Below are 12,955 nucleotides of genomic sequence, written 5' to 3'. Positions count from 1 at the left end.
CCTTGGAACCAACCCATCGGAGTAACTTTGCGTGTGGTTCTTAGACTAAGGCATCATCCACTTCACACTGATGATGAACAAACCTAGCTGTTTAGAGTTTCTCCACGCTCAAATCTGTGGCCACCCAAGCGAATTTGCCCTAATTACAAAATGATTCAATAATTATTGCCTAACTTGTAAAGGCGCTACTCAGTTTTCTACAAAAGAGCGGTGCATAACATAGCCTATGTGTGTGCTGCAGCACAAATGTTTCTCGTCTGTGTAGCTGGCCTCCCTTCCATGAGATCGTCAGTTCAATTCCGACCCCTATTTATTTATTTTTTTAAACTGGGCACCCACTTACAGTGAAATAATGACTTGTATAAAGGCAATGTCTGGTCATTTCCTCATAACCACCACAACAGCTAGGCACCGATTTAAGTTCTTCCCAGTGGGTGCCCAGTTTAAAAAAACCTACCTACGGAGCTCCACCGGCGAGAAAATCATGTGCTGCAGCACATACATAGGGTATGTTATTCACTGCAACATTTATTGAATCATTCGGAGCGACTTGTTGTCCGGAAAATACGGTACTTGGATCGACTACTCGCGTAGTCGTATTTAAATAGGGAAAACATGGAAGAGCTCGACAAATACCAGGTCAGTTTTAAAATGGACTTTATGGAAGTTCTGTTCATTGTAGACCTTAATATCCAACAAAATGAGTGACGATGAAAATGATCCTAACTTGCTTTGTCCAAACTATCTACAAGCCACACCCCCCAAAAAGCAAAAACGCATTGTAGCATGATTTAAAGCCAGACAGCAGTGTGTGACCATGTTGTGTGTGTGTTGTTCTGGAGTTCCACATGTTACTCTTACTTCAGTTCTATCCTCAGCATCACCCAGTTCCAGTTCACTTGTAAATTCTCAAACCCCCCGCAATCGTCGGCCTTAGTGCTCCCGAATACCTCCGACCAGGCGCCCCACTCAGCACAAATCCTATCACTCCGCACCACAATCACTCCCCAATCTCAGCGGGTTAGGTGCTGATTTAAACCTCATAGAGAAAGGGGAAGGAGGCAGGGAGAGGGAGAGAGTTGGTGTAATCATAGCTGGATGCAGCCAGTGCTGCTTTAAACCTGTGCGAGATTGGAGATCAGTTTGTGCAACTCCACTCTGTGAAGAAAGAACCTATAATAGATCGACTTATAGGAGTCATCTTCTGAGCTTACTCAGCCAAAATAGCAGTGGGAAGCTGTAGTGAAAGTCAATCCTGAAGAAGTGGAGTCGGAGATCATTGTTAAAGTTAGGGAGTAGAGCGTAGTCAGCGAGCGAGGCAGATGGAGGAGGAGCGGAGATTTATGATGGTGTGTGAAGATCCACTCATAATGTAGAGGCAGGCCATCCGGCAGCCAGAATCCCACTCCATTTTCCTTATTCCAACCAGCTGCTGTTGGAAGTTTTACTACCACCTGGAGTAATAGGCTACTACATGTGTTCACTTTTTATTGCTGTTGTTGAGTAAGGTTCTCTAAACAGCTATTAAAGTCTCACTTCTCTTCCTCTCGTCAGTTTTTGTCCATCAATTTATCTTTGTGGTTTGAGAAACCTTGAAACATAAAATTGTTTGACAAAATTGCATAGATAAGATGGAGGGTCAGTCATGATTTGAGTGTTTGCCTTGAGTATTATGAGTAGGCTTGCAGACACAGTCCGACACTAAATAGATTAACACTGAGTGACAGTGCACACACATATTGCACTGATATATAATTTGTGATGAAATGAGATGGTTGAAACAAACAAGCAAGTGAGTTTAGTGGATTTGCGTGCCTGGCATGCAATACTACCGTATCATTTTGAAGGCGGGACGAGCTGATAGAGTAGTTTGTTGGCCTAAGATTGAACTGAATCTAGAAGACTCCATAGAAAGACAATCCTAGATCTCCTGGATTGAGGTCGAATATCGGTTCCATATTAAATAGATGGCACACGATAATTTCTTCAGAAGTCAAGGTGGATTTGAGAGCAGGATTTACTGTGATTGAGTGCGGTCTTTGTTTCTATCAATAGTGCGGACAGGCTTAAGGCCAGCCCTTTGAATTGGTAATTCAATCTAACAAGAGAGGGATGAAAGCACATAGTAATACCTCACATTCGGTCACTGGCTTTGTGCTGAGCACGTGCCTTTTCCATTCACTACATTTACCAAGAAAATTACTGAGATTATTTGGTTAATGGCCTCTTTGAAGTTTTTCATTACCGCTTCATATTAAGTTAAAGATCAAAATGATAGTGGTGGCAATTTAATCCAGAGATGAGTCAATTATTACAGTGCAAGAGGCTCAAAATTCGAATGCAAAAATGTATCGTAAGGGAAAAGAACTTGAATAGCACGGTAATGTGCCCATACATGTTTTACTAAAATGTTTGTTTTATGTTTTACTCAAACTGAACTCCTGTACTAACCATGACCGGAGCTAGTTTATTTATATCTTGGTGCTCATCATATAATTAGAATATCATGAAAAACTTAATTTTATTTCTGTAATTCAACTTAAAAAGTGAAACTAATATATGATATAGACTCCTACATGAAACGGAACATATGTCAAGCCTTTGTTTGTTATAATTTTGATGATTGTGGCTTACAGTCCATTTTCAAAATATTCTAATTTTACAAGCTTTTTAATGGAGCTGAGCCATAATAATCAAACATATATTATAACATATAAAGGATATGCATATCTCACTTTGCATGTAATCTATCATATATTAGTTTCACAGTTTAAGCTGAATAGAAGTAAAAAAAAAAAAATTTTCATGATATAATTTTTTAATTAACTTGTGATTTTATTTGAATGTGGACAAATTCCCAAAACGTGATCAAGATGACCAGCTGGCCAATCTAGATCTAATCTACATCCCTGAATCTCAAATTTAAGAGTACATGTGTTGCTCCAGACCATCAGCGTGTGCGTGTGTGGGTTTGAAATGGCATTGCCCTCTAACATCCCAGACTTAACATTGCCCGCAACCTTTGTTGTGTTTTGTTTGTGTTGGCTGTTTGTTTTGCAGCTCTCTTCGCCTTAACTCACAGGGTAGTCGGGATAAGGTGCCATCCCCAAGGTTAGCCCCACGCGCTTCTTCAACATAATCTTCCAAGACATCTTTTGCCCAGGGCACATCCTCCGAATCCACGTGTTTATAGGGCACTCAGCATAACAGCAGCCTGACCCTGACAGCAGCCATCTTGTCCGCACCGCGTCCAGCTTGAGTCATCCTCGGCGTGTTTAGTGTCTCATTAAAAGCAGCCCGCCTCGCCAGAATAGTAATGAGGGCCCCCGAGCTGAAATCTATATGCTTTAATTAAGAAATCAGTGTTGCTTCCACCTCAGGTCAACAGGCATTAAATATGTTCTTTAAGTCATTAATATACAGTGTTAGGATTTAGAGCTGGTCAATAAGGTAAAGACACAGCAGCATCTGTTACATGCTGGGGCATTTTCAATTGAAAAGACACTGGTGCTCAGTTGAGTAGTGTAGTATTGCAGCGTAGACATAAGCAGTCATCTCGCATTAAATCCAATAATCCTATCTCTTCGTTACATTAATGCTTTGTTATTCTTTACGCCATCCATCACAATCTGTCAGTCACCATAACAACAAGAGCCTTTGATCGCATCGGGCCCGTATCGTCTGTTAGCATGTCCGGCGTAAACCGCAGTGAGAGTTTGTCATCGCGTTGCATGTTTCCACAGCGCGCCTCGCCCGCGCTAAGTTTGGTCCCTCCAGCTGCTGTGGACACTTTTATCCGGCGTGTCCTTTTGGGTTAATGGAGTCCAGCCCGTCTCCTGATCTCCCTGCCATAGCCGGCTCTTAAAAATACCCTCTGATGATTGCCGCCTGTGATCCCGCTAATCAAATTCTTGCCGTATACCAGAATAACAAGTAGGTAGCAAGAAGCTCGGGCATGTCAGGAGGCTTTCCCAATCCATCCTAGATCTAATTAAGTTTTGGTTTTCGAGACTTTATCCTTCCACAAATTGGTCTTTTTAATTTGTAATTGTGAACACTGCCAGCGCCCCGTGTTAACACAAAAGCTCAAGTGCACTAACAATGCTCCCTTTCTAGTCACCAGAGATGTTATCTTGTGCAGGTTAGGATTCAAACTTCTAAGAATTTGGAACAATGTTGAAACACTAGGAGCAGAAGTCGTCCTTATCGCATCCAGCTCTCGGGGTGTGATTGAATAGGCATTTCTAACCATGCAATTTGATTCTAAATCTACAGTATATAATGCAGATAATGAGCACCCTTCTGCTTCATTTCAATTTGACGTCACACTGACTGAATGTCTAGAACCAGAAAAAGCCGACCAAGTAACAAAAGGCCGTGTAATTTGGGTGTCTGCGAAATGAATGATAGCTTCGGGTAAAAGCGGCAGAAGTGGGAAGTGTTTTGCTTACATTGATTTTTAAAAAGTTTTGTGAACATGGCTTTTGATTAGAAGGTAATCTGACAGATTTGTTTTTTTTTTTTAGCCTGTCTCGGTTCTGAATAATAATTAATCTAAATTACTGTTTTTGTATCACATTATACTGACAGACTAGAATCCAACTGCTCACACAAACGTAACTATCAATTAACTAAGAAATTATTTGTGAAAATAATTATATTCAAAATTTTAAGCTCATAACCCGCCACCTTAACCGAGCACATTTCCTCCACTTTGGTATTACTCAAATCTAAATGCTTCTTCAAAGAAAGAGCCAAAGTAGTGACTAAAACGCAACGAAAAAGTGATTAGAGCGCGACTAAAACGTGCCCTAAAAGCAACAATAACACAATAAAAAACGTGATGAAAAAGTGACGAAAACACGATTAATAAAGTGTAAAAAAGCAGATAAAAAAACAAAACAAGGAAAAAGCAACTTCAAATGACAAAAACACAACAATAAACTACAACAAAAGAGACAAAAACATTTTGCTTGTGAAAGTGTAGTCTCCAACAATGTGTAACACGTGGAAATCTGATAATATTTGGAGAAGATGTGGCAAGTTGAATTTTAGGAACTAGAAATATGTGAAAGAGAGGAATCGGCCTCTAAACTTTTGGGCTGTTCTAACCTCTCTCAATACGAGCGATCGCTGTTATTGTTTACTTCCGCAATTTTCGCCGTATGTTTTGGTGAATGGTAGGCAACAGCTGATGCATCCAGGCCTCTAACTCGGTTTTACAAAATGATCGATCTGTTACAGCGCAAGAGAGGCAATGCCCTGTTTATGGACATTGTTTCTGCCGATCATAGGATTTTGATAAAATTATATCAAAGTATCAAATATGAAAACGTAAAATGCCTACCACGGCCAACGGATGTGACGACATCGCAATCGCTCGTATAGGGCTCATTTACTTCTCATTTAGAAAAGCCACACTGCTGTAAAGCTCCCCCTGTCACTCACTGTTCACTCACTCAAACGCACATAAACTGATCGACAAGAGGCGTATCTATAAAACTGCTTTTTTTGCGTGGCATTTGTTCGCTGAAGGATGTTTCAACAACACAAACCAAAGCAGCGGTGCCTCCTCCCCAAACAACAAAAGGAAACAGGAGAGTGACAGAGCGAGACATTAAACTCAAACAGAAAATCCACTGTAATAAAAAGATACTAAACTTACAGTTTGTTGCTTTTGCGAGAAGCTTTATTTAACGCTGAAGCCGTGTGGCCAAAGCGGTGTCTAGTCTGGGGAGCAAAGCAGCGTCTCTGTCCCACTGTCGCTACTTTGCTATCAAGGCTCTTCATGAGGAAGCGGCGCCACATAATCCGTGATTAATAAATCCCCTTCAAACATATTCGCTGTAACCTCCATGGTTCAGTTCGTCTGATACAATCTTTGCGGCGTCCATCCAACACAACCCAGTGTTTACCCAGTATGTAAATGTACACAGACAAAGTCACGCCGCCACTGCACGCTCCGAAGTCTCCCTAAACAAGCCTGTTTGAACCTAATACTTTACACTTTTAAATATACCAATACTGCTAGCTTAAGCATGTAGAGGCTTCTCCGTGGCCTCAACTAAACGATTCTGCAAAAATCAGCAATTAAAAATGTTTTCTCTAAACTTGTGCTGCCGACTTGTGCCCCTGGTTCTAGTGACTGGGCACAAATTCTAATATGTGGAAAAAGGCCACGATAACACACAAAAATGTCACAATCAGTTTTGTAGGTCTTAGCTTTCAAATGAGGCATCACACTGGCCTCACAGGCTATGAGCTCTACAGTCGGGAAGCTTTTAGATTTGGGTATCGTAAACTGTTACATATAAGTATAACTTACTTGTACCGTTGTAAACACAGCTTTCAATGCGAATTTGTCTTAGCACTATTTTGGCGATCCGTTTGTTGAATCTAATTATTGGTTTACATCATTACATTAAGGCAGCATGTCGGCGCACTCAGACGCTGGTGAAAACGGACAAAAAACCTCCCTTCTCATAATGAGCAGCGACCTCGGTTCCGCTGGCAGTGAGCAGGTGTGTTCTTTATCTGTGCTCACACATAACAAGAGCGGAGCGCCCCTTCCCATTCTCACTTAATTAAGCCTTGTGATTCCACAGTATTATGACAGAATTAATGGAGCTTTTAATGAGTATTAGTAACACTTGGCTGAGGTCCGACATGCTTTACAGTGAACCGCAGACAGCTTAGCGCGGCTAGCATGTAGCGCCACCCTGCCAACATGGCCGCCACCCACTATCTACTGTTTCCAACTGCTAATCTTTTTTTGGGGACGAATCTTACGGCGGGGGGACAGTTTTACACAGTTTGGCTGCGATCCAGAGTTTATCAGCTCCTCCAAAGAGACGAGCGGGCAAATGACTTTACTTAGCGCCGAGAGGCTGGAATAGTCATTTGTATTGTACGCCGTTCAATAATTTAACACAAGCAAGGACAATAAAAGTTCCCCCAAGCTTATCGTCTGGGCAATTTGGGAAAATCTATAATGTACTTAGCCCAAAATGACTCCCCATTAGCATTAGTCAATGATAATAAGAATGTCCCATGCTGAGAACAAGAACATTGTCTTTTTTGGATTGAGGCATCGGTCTTTGCTAAAGCGAAAACAATATCGGAAAATGGGGGAGACTGCGCTGCTGAGACGGACAACTTCAATGAAAACATTTCCATCCTCTGCCACATTCAATTCCACTGGGGCAGCTTACAAAAACGCGTCTGGCATTCTGCGCCTATCACATCTACATTCACCCACTGAACAAAGAAACAACACAGAGACTTAACTGCTGACTTTTGGGTTGGTTTGCGAACAACAGGTGCTTGGCCTTGACGACAGCAACATGACTCAACATTTTAGATACAAAGACACTGACCTTCATATCAAATGCAGTGTGAGAGTTTCCATTTTTATACTTCTATTGTATTAGGTAGTCTGATACTAAAACCACATCATGCTCCTTTTCTATTTGTGAAACATTGACACAGATGGCCCAAAAATGCTAAAACTAAAAACAATTCAAAAAGAACAAAGTGAAATAGTCTCTTGCATGTGCTACAATTCTGAACAGTTTCTCTTTACAGATCTTACTCCAAGTCCAGACTTTCCCTCGCACTCAAACTGACTTTATTGTCTTCCCCTTTAAACCCTCTCGTCTCTGCAGCCGTGTGCCAGCCGGGATGCAAGCACGGAGAATGCGTGGGACCCAATAAGTGCAAGTGCCACGCGGGCTTCACCGGCAAGACCTGCAATCAAGGTGAGCACCGGCCCGGAACACGGCTGTCACCGCCGCTTTGCTCATTGCGGCTCCGCTATAGGTCACTCGCGCCGAAATGGAGACACTAAGTCCTGGTCACAGAAGATGTATTACGACTTCAAATACCCCTCAGGCTTCCTTTAACAATAGAGCGGTATGATGAGGGTCAAGGAGTCTGATATGAACTCATCCAAGTTCATTTTGAAAGATTTGTGTTTTACTTTGAGACCTTATTGTGCGTGGCATTGGAGCACGGACTATATATCAGCACTGGGAGACTATTGTTCTGTGGTATGTTGTCGTTAATCTTTAAACTTTTCTTCTCTTTGAACTATTGAAAAAGTTACTGGTCAAGAATCCGACATCAAAGGCCGGACTCCACAAGAATATGTCGACTCGAAAAGTCCTCATTATAGATTCATGCTCTGAGTGGACAGTGCAATACAATGCGTTGCAATCAGCTCCTTTGATATGGAAATGACCCTTTGCTTTCTATTGTGCTGCTTTTTAAGAATCAAACTATGAACCTGAACGCCAAGACAGCACCAAAATACTGTAGCTAAGTCATTTCTTACCGTGGAAACCGACTTTTAAATAGGTCCAATCTTGCTGATGCAGACTTTTCTTTTCAACACGAGCTAAGGTGAAGCATTGCCTTGAGCTATACCATCATTGTTTACCCTGGCCCGATTTCAACCTCCAAAAAAAAAAAAAAGAGGAACACTGGAGCGCACAGGCCATCCTGTGTGATCCCTCAAGTGCTTCCTCTCCGGAGACGATAAGATCTCAATTACTGACCTGAGATAACACGCGTGGCCCGGTGCAAACTCCTGTTATTGTGTGCGTGTGGGGAGGGGGGGCAAGTACGTGTGCGCTTCTTTAGCTCTCCAAGTCTTTTTTTTTCATCAGAATTCATGAGCAATTACAGATAGTGTTGGGAAAAAAAAAAACGCTTTTCAAAGTTGCGTGCTTGTGTTATTCTCGCCCTGGGACAGGAATAGGATAGTGTGTAATTAAAAACAAGGCACGAGCGTGTCTGTGTGTGTGTGGCGTTGAAATCCTTTCCGGAATGTTCCAAATGGCTCACACTGCATTGCCAGGCTATAGGTGGCTCCCGTCTGGCGATATACTTTGTCTTAATCTACCACAAAGGCGCGGCCGAAGGGATCGGTGTCCCATATCCCTCTACAATAGCCCCGGCTGCCACAGATCCAAGGCAGACTTATCTGACAAATGCGATTCGGGGACCTTTTAAAGATGAAACTGTACTATTACAGTGCCCATTCAACTCCCATTTGTACAATAAGCTTTTGAGAGCTTCACTTTTTATTCCGCCCTGAGTGGCACGTTTGCCCTTTCAGCCTGATCCTTGCCAATAACAGCCTTTTTTTTTTTTTGCTCTTTTTTGTTGCGAGATGAAAAATCGCTGTGTGAAAGATAGTGAAACGCTACCATTAAGAACCTCTTCCAAATGCTCCACTTTGATTCCGCAATATCCTTCGCTGGCACTTTTGTTTATGTTTGGAGGTTCAAAACCGTTCGATAATACTCCCAGGAGCAATTAAAAGCCACACAGAGTAATGCCCCACAAGGACAAGTAAACAAGACAAACATGAGACATTGTCCCCGTCTGGTTCACAAACATTAGCTATAGAATAATTCCTGTTTTTGTTTCATCGTGACATAGCAGCTTTTAAACTGGAATGTGTGGCTGTAAATAATTGATTTATTCTTGTTTGTGTGGAGAAATCTGTAGTTATTATATTATTGCTGTGTTTGGAGGTATGTCCCAAGATCATTATTGACCAGAGAGCTGTCTGAGAAGAGAGGGAAGTTCTGTCATCTTCTCCCCAGAGCTATTGTTTATTCATCCATATTTACTGAATGTATTGTACAAAGACAATGTTTGTACGTATATTCACTTTGAAATCCTTTCTCAAAAAAACTTGCTTATTATGTGGAAACGGATCCAGTTTAGGGGAGTCACAGAGCTGATTACCTCGTCTTGGTTGTGCCTGCGTTAAACACTGATTCCGCATTCAGAGCGGATGCCCAGCGCAGTCCGTATCCACTGGCCTTGTAATATCCTGTCCCTGTGGAGCCTCCATTCATCTGGAGCAGGCAGATGAAGCAGCCCGAGTGAGAGCTGATTTCTGACCTCGCCGCTGCTGCTCAGGTCAAGAGGCTGCACATTATGAGAACGTCTTGTGGCGAGATGAAACGCACGAGACAGATTGTGGTTATTTTTCTTGTTTTATTACGGCTAAGACCCAATGACGGCCTTTTCCTTGACACTGATTAGATTTTTAGATGAATATCCGAAGACGGAGCGTGTTAAAAAAGATTGGACTTTAATGCGGCACCCTGATGTTTGGTATAAACATTAACAACTGGCCAACAGAAGTGAGAAATGCTCTGCATCTTTCAGAACGCTATGCTCTGAAAATGTAGTTGCATCTTGGTACAAACAGGACAAATAAAAGAGAACATCTCAACCCAGGAGCTTGCTTTTGGCACTAAGTGGGGCAAAACGCATTGAAACTGTTTAAATGACAGGGGTGAGGTTTTGTGTAGAATATTTAAAATCCTTTGTGAGTTAGAGGAGTGATGTTTATAATTGTACTAGCCAGAAATCCACTTCATCTTATGTAAACTGTTCAGAGCAAACCGTCAGTGGCTGAGTAGTGTGTCCTCCATCTTCTCTTTATGTCTCTTGAGTCGATTACCATCACAGTTCCACAAACTAAAACCTTGCATCGCTCAAGAAAATGTCATACTTTGCAGTTTGACTATACCATAGCCTACACTGCCTGAATTTCTCAAACTTTTATGATCTAGGGTCACTGCAGTTGGTCAGCTCTATAGGTTCAGCAACACTATGTGCCAAAGAATGAGATCAGCCGACTACCTGAACATCCGTCAATGGATTTCTTCTTTCCTGATGGCGCGGACATATTCCAAGACGACAATGCCAGGATTCATCAGGCTCACATTGTGAATTTTCATTTTCTCACATGGATTGGCCCGTCACAGAGTCCAAATCTTAACCCCATTGACAATGTTTTGGATGTGCTGGAGAAGGGTTTGCACTGCAACACTGGATCTATTGATACTGCAGAAGCTTATTGAAACGGATGCCACAGTTCAAGCAGAACTAAGGTTTTTTTACTCATTAATTGTCCGTGAGAGTAAATACTACGCTGACAAAAAAGACAAAGGGTGAGAGGGATATTATACATCCAGCTACACAATGGAGATCATTTTTTTCACTCAAACTTGGCTGTAAATACTTCTAAAGTGGTGCTAGCTTCCAGTTAGCTTTGCACATTAGCCTGTTAGCTTCTTCTTCGTGATTCCATTAGTGTTTATTGGTGGCTCCTACCCGGTGGTAGGGAAGTTGTAATTGTGGTTTTCTGGCCAGAGACACCAGGGGGAGATGAAAGACCCCCCAATCATCCCATTAACACTTGTATTACCCTCAGAGGGACTAGGAAAAGGATTTATTAAGGTAAACAAGATACTTAGTACTTCTTTAAAGGCGCTAACAGCCAAATACTAGAGCACAAAGAGGTAAAAGTGCCTTCATTGTCATTATACATTTAAGCTGATGTTGCTCCATTCCATTGATAATGATTCTAAATAATTGTTGGTATTTATTCTGTTGCATGCACCTGTTGATGTTGATGTTTCGCACCAACTGGGACCAATTCAGTTCGCCGTAAGTGGGAGTTGTGGACAGGATCATGACCCGAAGCTACGATTAACACGGACATGAAACGCCTCACGACACCAAATAAACTCACGACAAAGAATACTGCTGTGTTTACACCAAAACACGACATTACTGACACCTAATCACAGACACGCCACATGTTTCAAGAACCCTCCGTGTTTATTTGTGAAACCGGCACTTTTACGAAATTTCCCTGTAACCCGATGTTCATTCCACTGGATTGCTATAGTCATTAAGCCAACAGTGATTATGTGTCCAATAATAAACCATCATTTAGAGGGGCTTCACCTTCACCGCGCTTGCTGAAATGATCCAACATGGCAGAGGGAGACTGATATGCTCTCATGCACAAATAAACTCGTGGTGGCGTCAATGCGCTTAACTGTTTGGCAGCCCGTCCCTCCCGCCGTTCCAATCACTGTAATGAGATGATTACTCCATGCAGGTGTCTTTAATGAGGTGTCGCTGACCCGCTGTTATGCTGCTATTTAAAGATTTTCCCCTGAGAAGTGATGTCCAAGATTTGAAACTCCTCGAGGTAGTTTTTTTTTATGCAGTTCATAATTATTCACTGCTTAAGAGGTACAGCCAGGCTTGATTAAGGGCCCTCTCAAAGTTTCCGCGCTTTCTGCGGCATACTTTTCCTGGTGTTTGCAAATTGAAAAATGGTACACATAATGAACATAAAAACACACAAAAAGTTGACTACAGAAACGCCTCAAACATACACATGACCTATGCAGCAGTATTTATTTATTTATTTATTTGATTGGGACAGCGCATATTAATGAACATCTACAATGCTTGCCATGTAAATATGCCAGATAGCAAAGATGATATAGTTTCCATCTGTTGTCCTTAGGCAGGTGACAGAGATAAAACATACAACAACGCAAAAATGCCACAAAAACAAACACAAATACACTTACAAATACAAGTATCAACAGGTCAGCACTAAAAGTATTCTCATCACAGGCCTGGCTTTCCTTTAGCCACTGTTTTAGGTGTGATTTAACAGTGGCCAGTGTTGGAGTCTCTCTTAATGATAATGTGAGACTATTCCAGCACTTAGCGCCTCTGACTGAGAGCACAGTCTGCCCGAATGTGGTTCGCCTGCATGGAACCTCGCAGTCCTCCGCACTGTGGCCCTGGTACCCATCCCACTCACAGTCTTTGGTTTAATAAAATCCTGTAATGGAGGAGGGGCACATCCATGCAAAACCTAAACAAAGCATATGTATTATTATTATCATCATCATCATCATTGAGTAATACATATCTAAAGCAGTACAATGAGGAAAAGAGAATGGTTTCTTGTCCAAATTTGTCTTATGGCTTTTTGAAAAAGTGATTCCATTGGTTTGAGTGTTGTGCCAACAGCAAGTGACCGTGTGGTTATGCAATACTCTACATGCGACAAAATCATAGACTGAAAAAAACATCCCAGCACCATACAGTCATAAAG

General features: G+C 41.9%; 1 protein-coding gene across 1 annotated transcript in view; it reads left to right on the top strand.

Moving 5' to 3' along the window:
• The window catches only part of npnta (nephronectin a), a 69,764-nt gene that overhangs the window by 17,206 nt on the left and 39,603 nt on the right, over positions 1-12,955 (top strand). Inside the window, exon 3 of the mRNA XM_079553843.1 lies at positions 7,665-7,757. Within this exon, the coding sequence (XP_079409969.1) occupies positions 7,665-7,757 (93 nt within the window). The remainder of the gene's footprint in view (positions 1-7,664; positions 7,758-12,955) is intronic.

This window comes from Gobius niger, assembly GCF_951799975.1.
Source record: "Gobius niger genome assembly, chromosome: 3".
NCBI classification, from domain to species: Eukaryota; Metazoa; Chordata; class Actinopteri; order Gobiiformes; family Gobiidae; genus Gobius; species Gobius niger.
The sequence above is the reverse complement of the archived record's forward strand: the minus strand, read 5'-3'. Positions and strand labels throughout refer to the sequence as shown.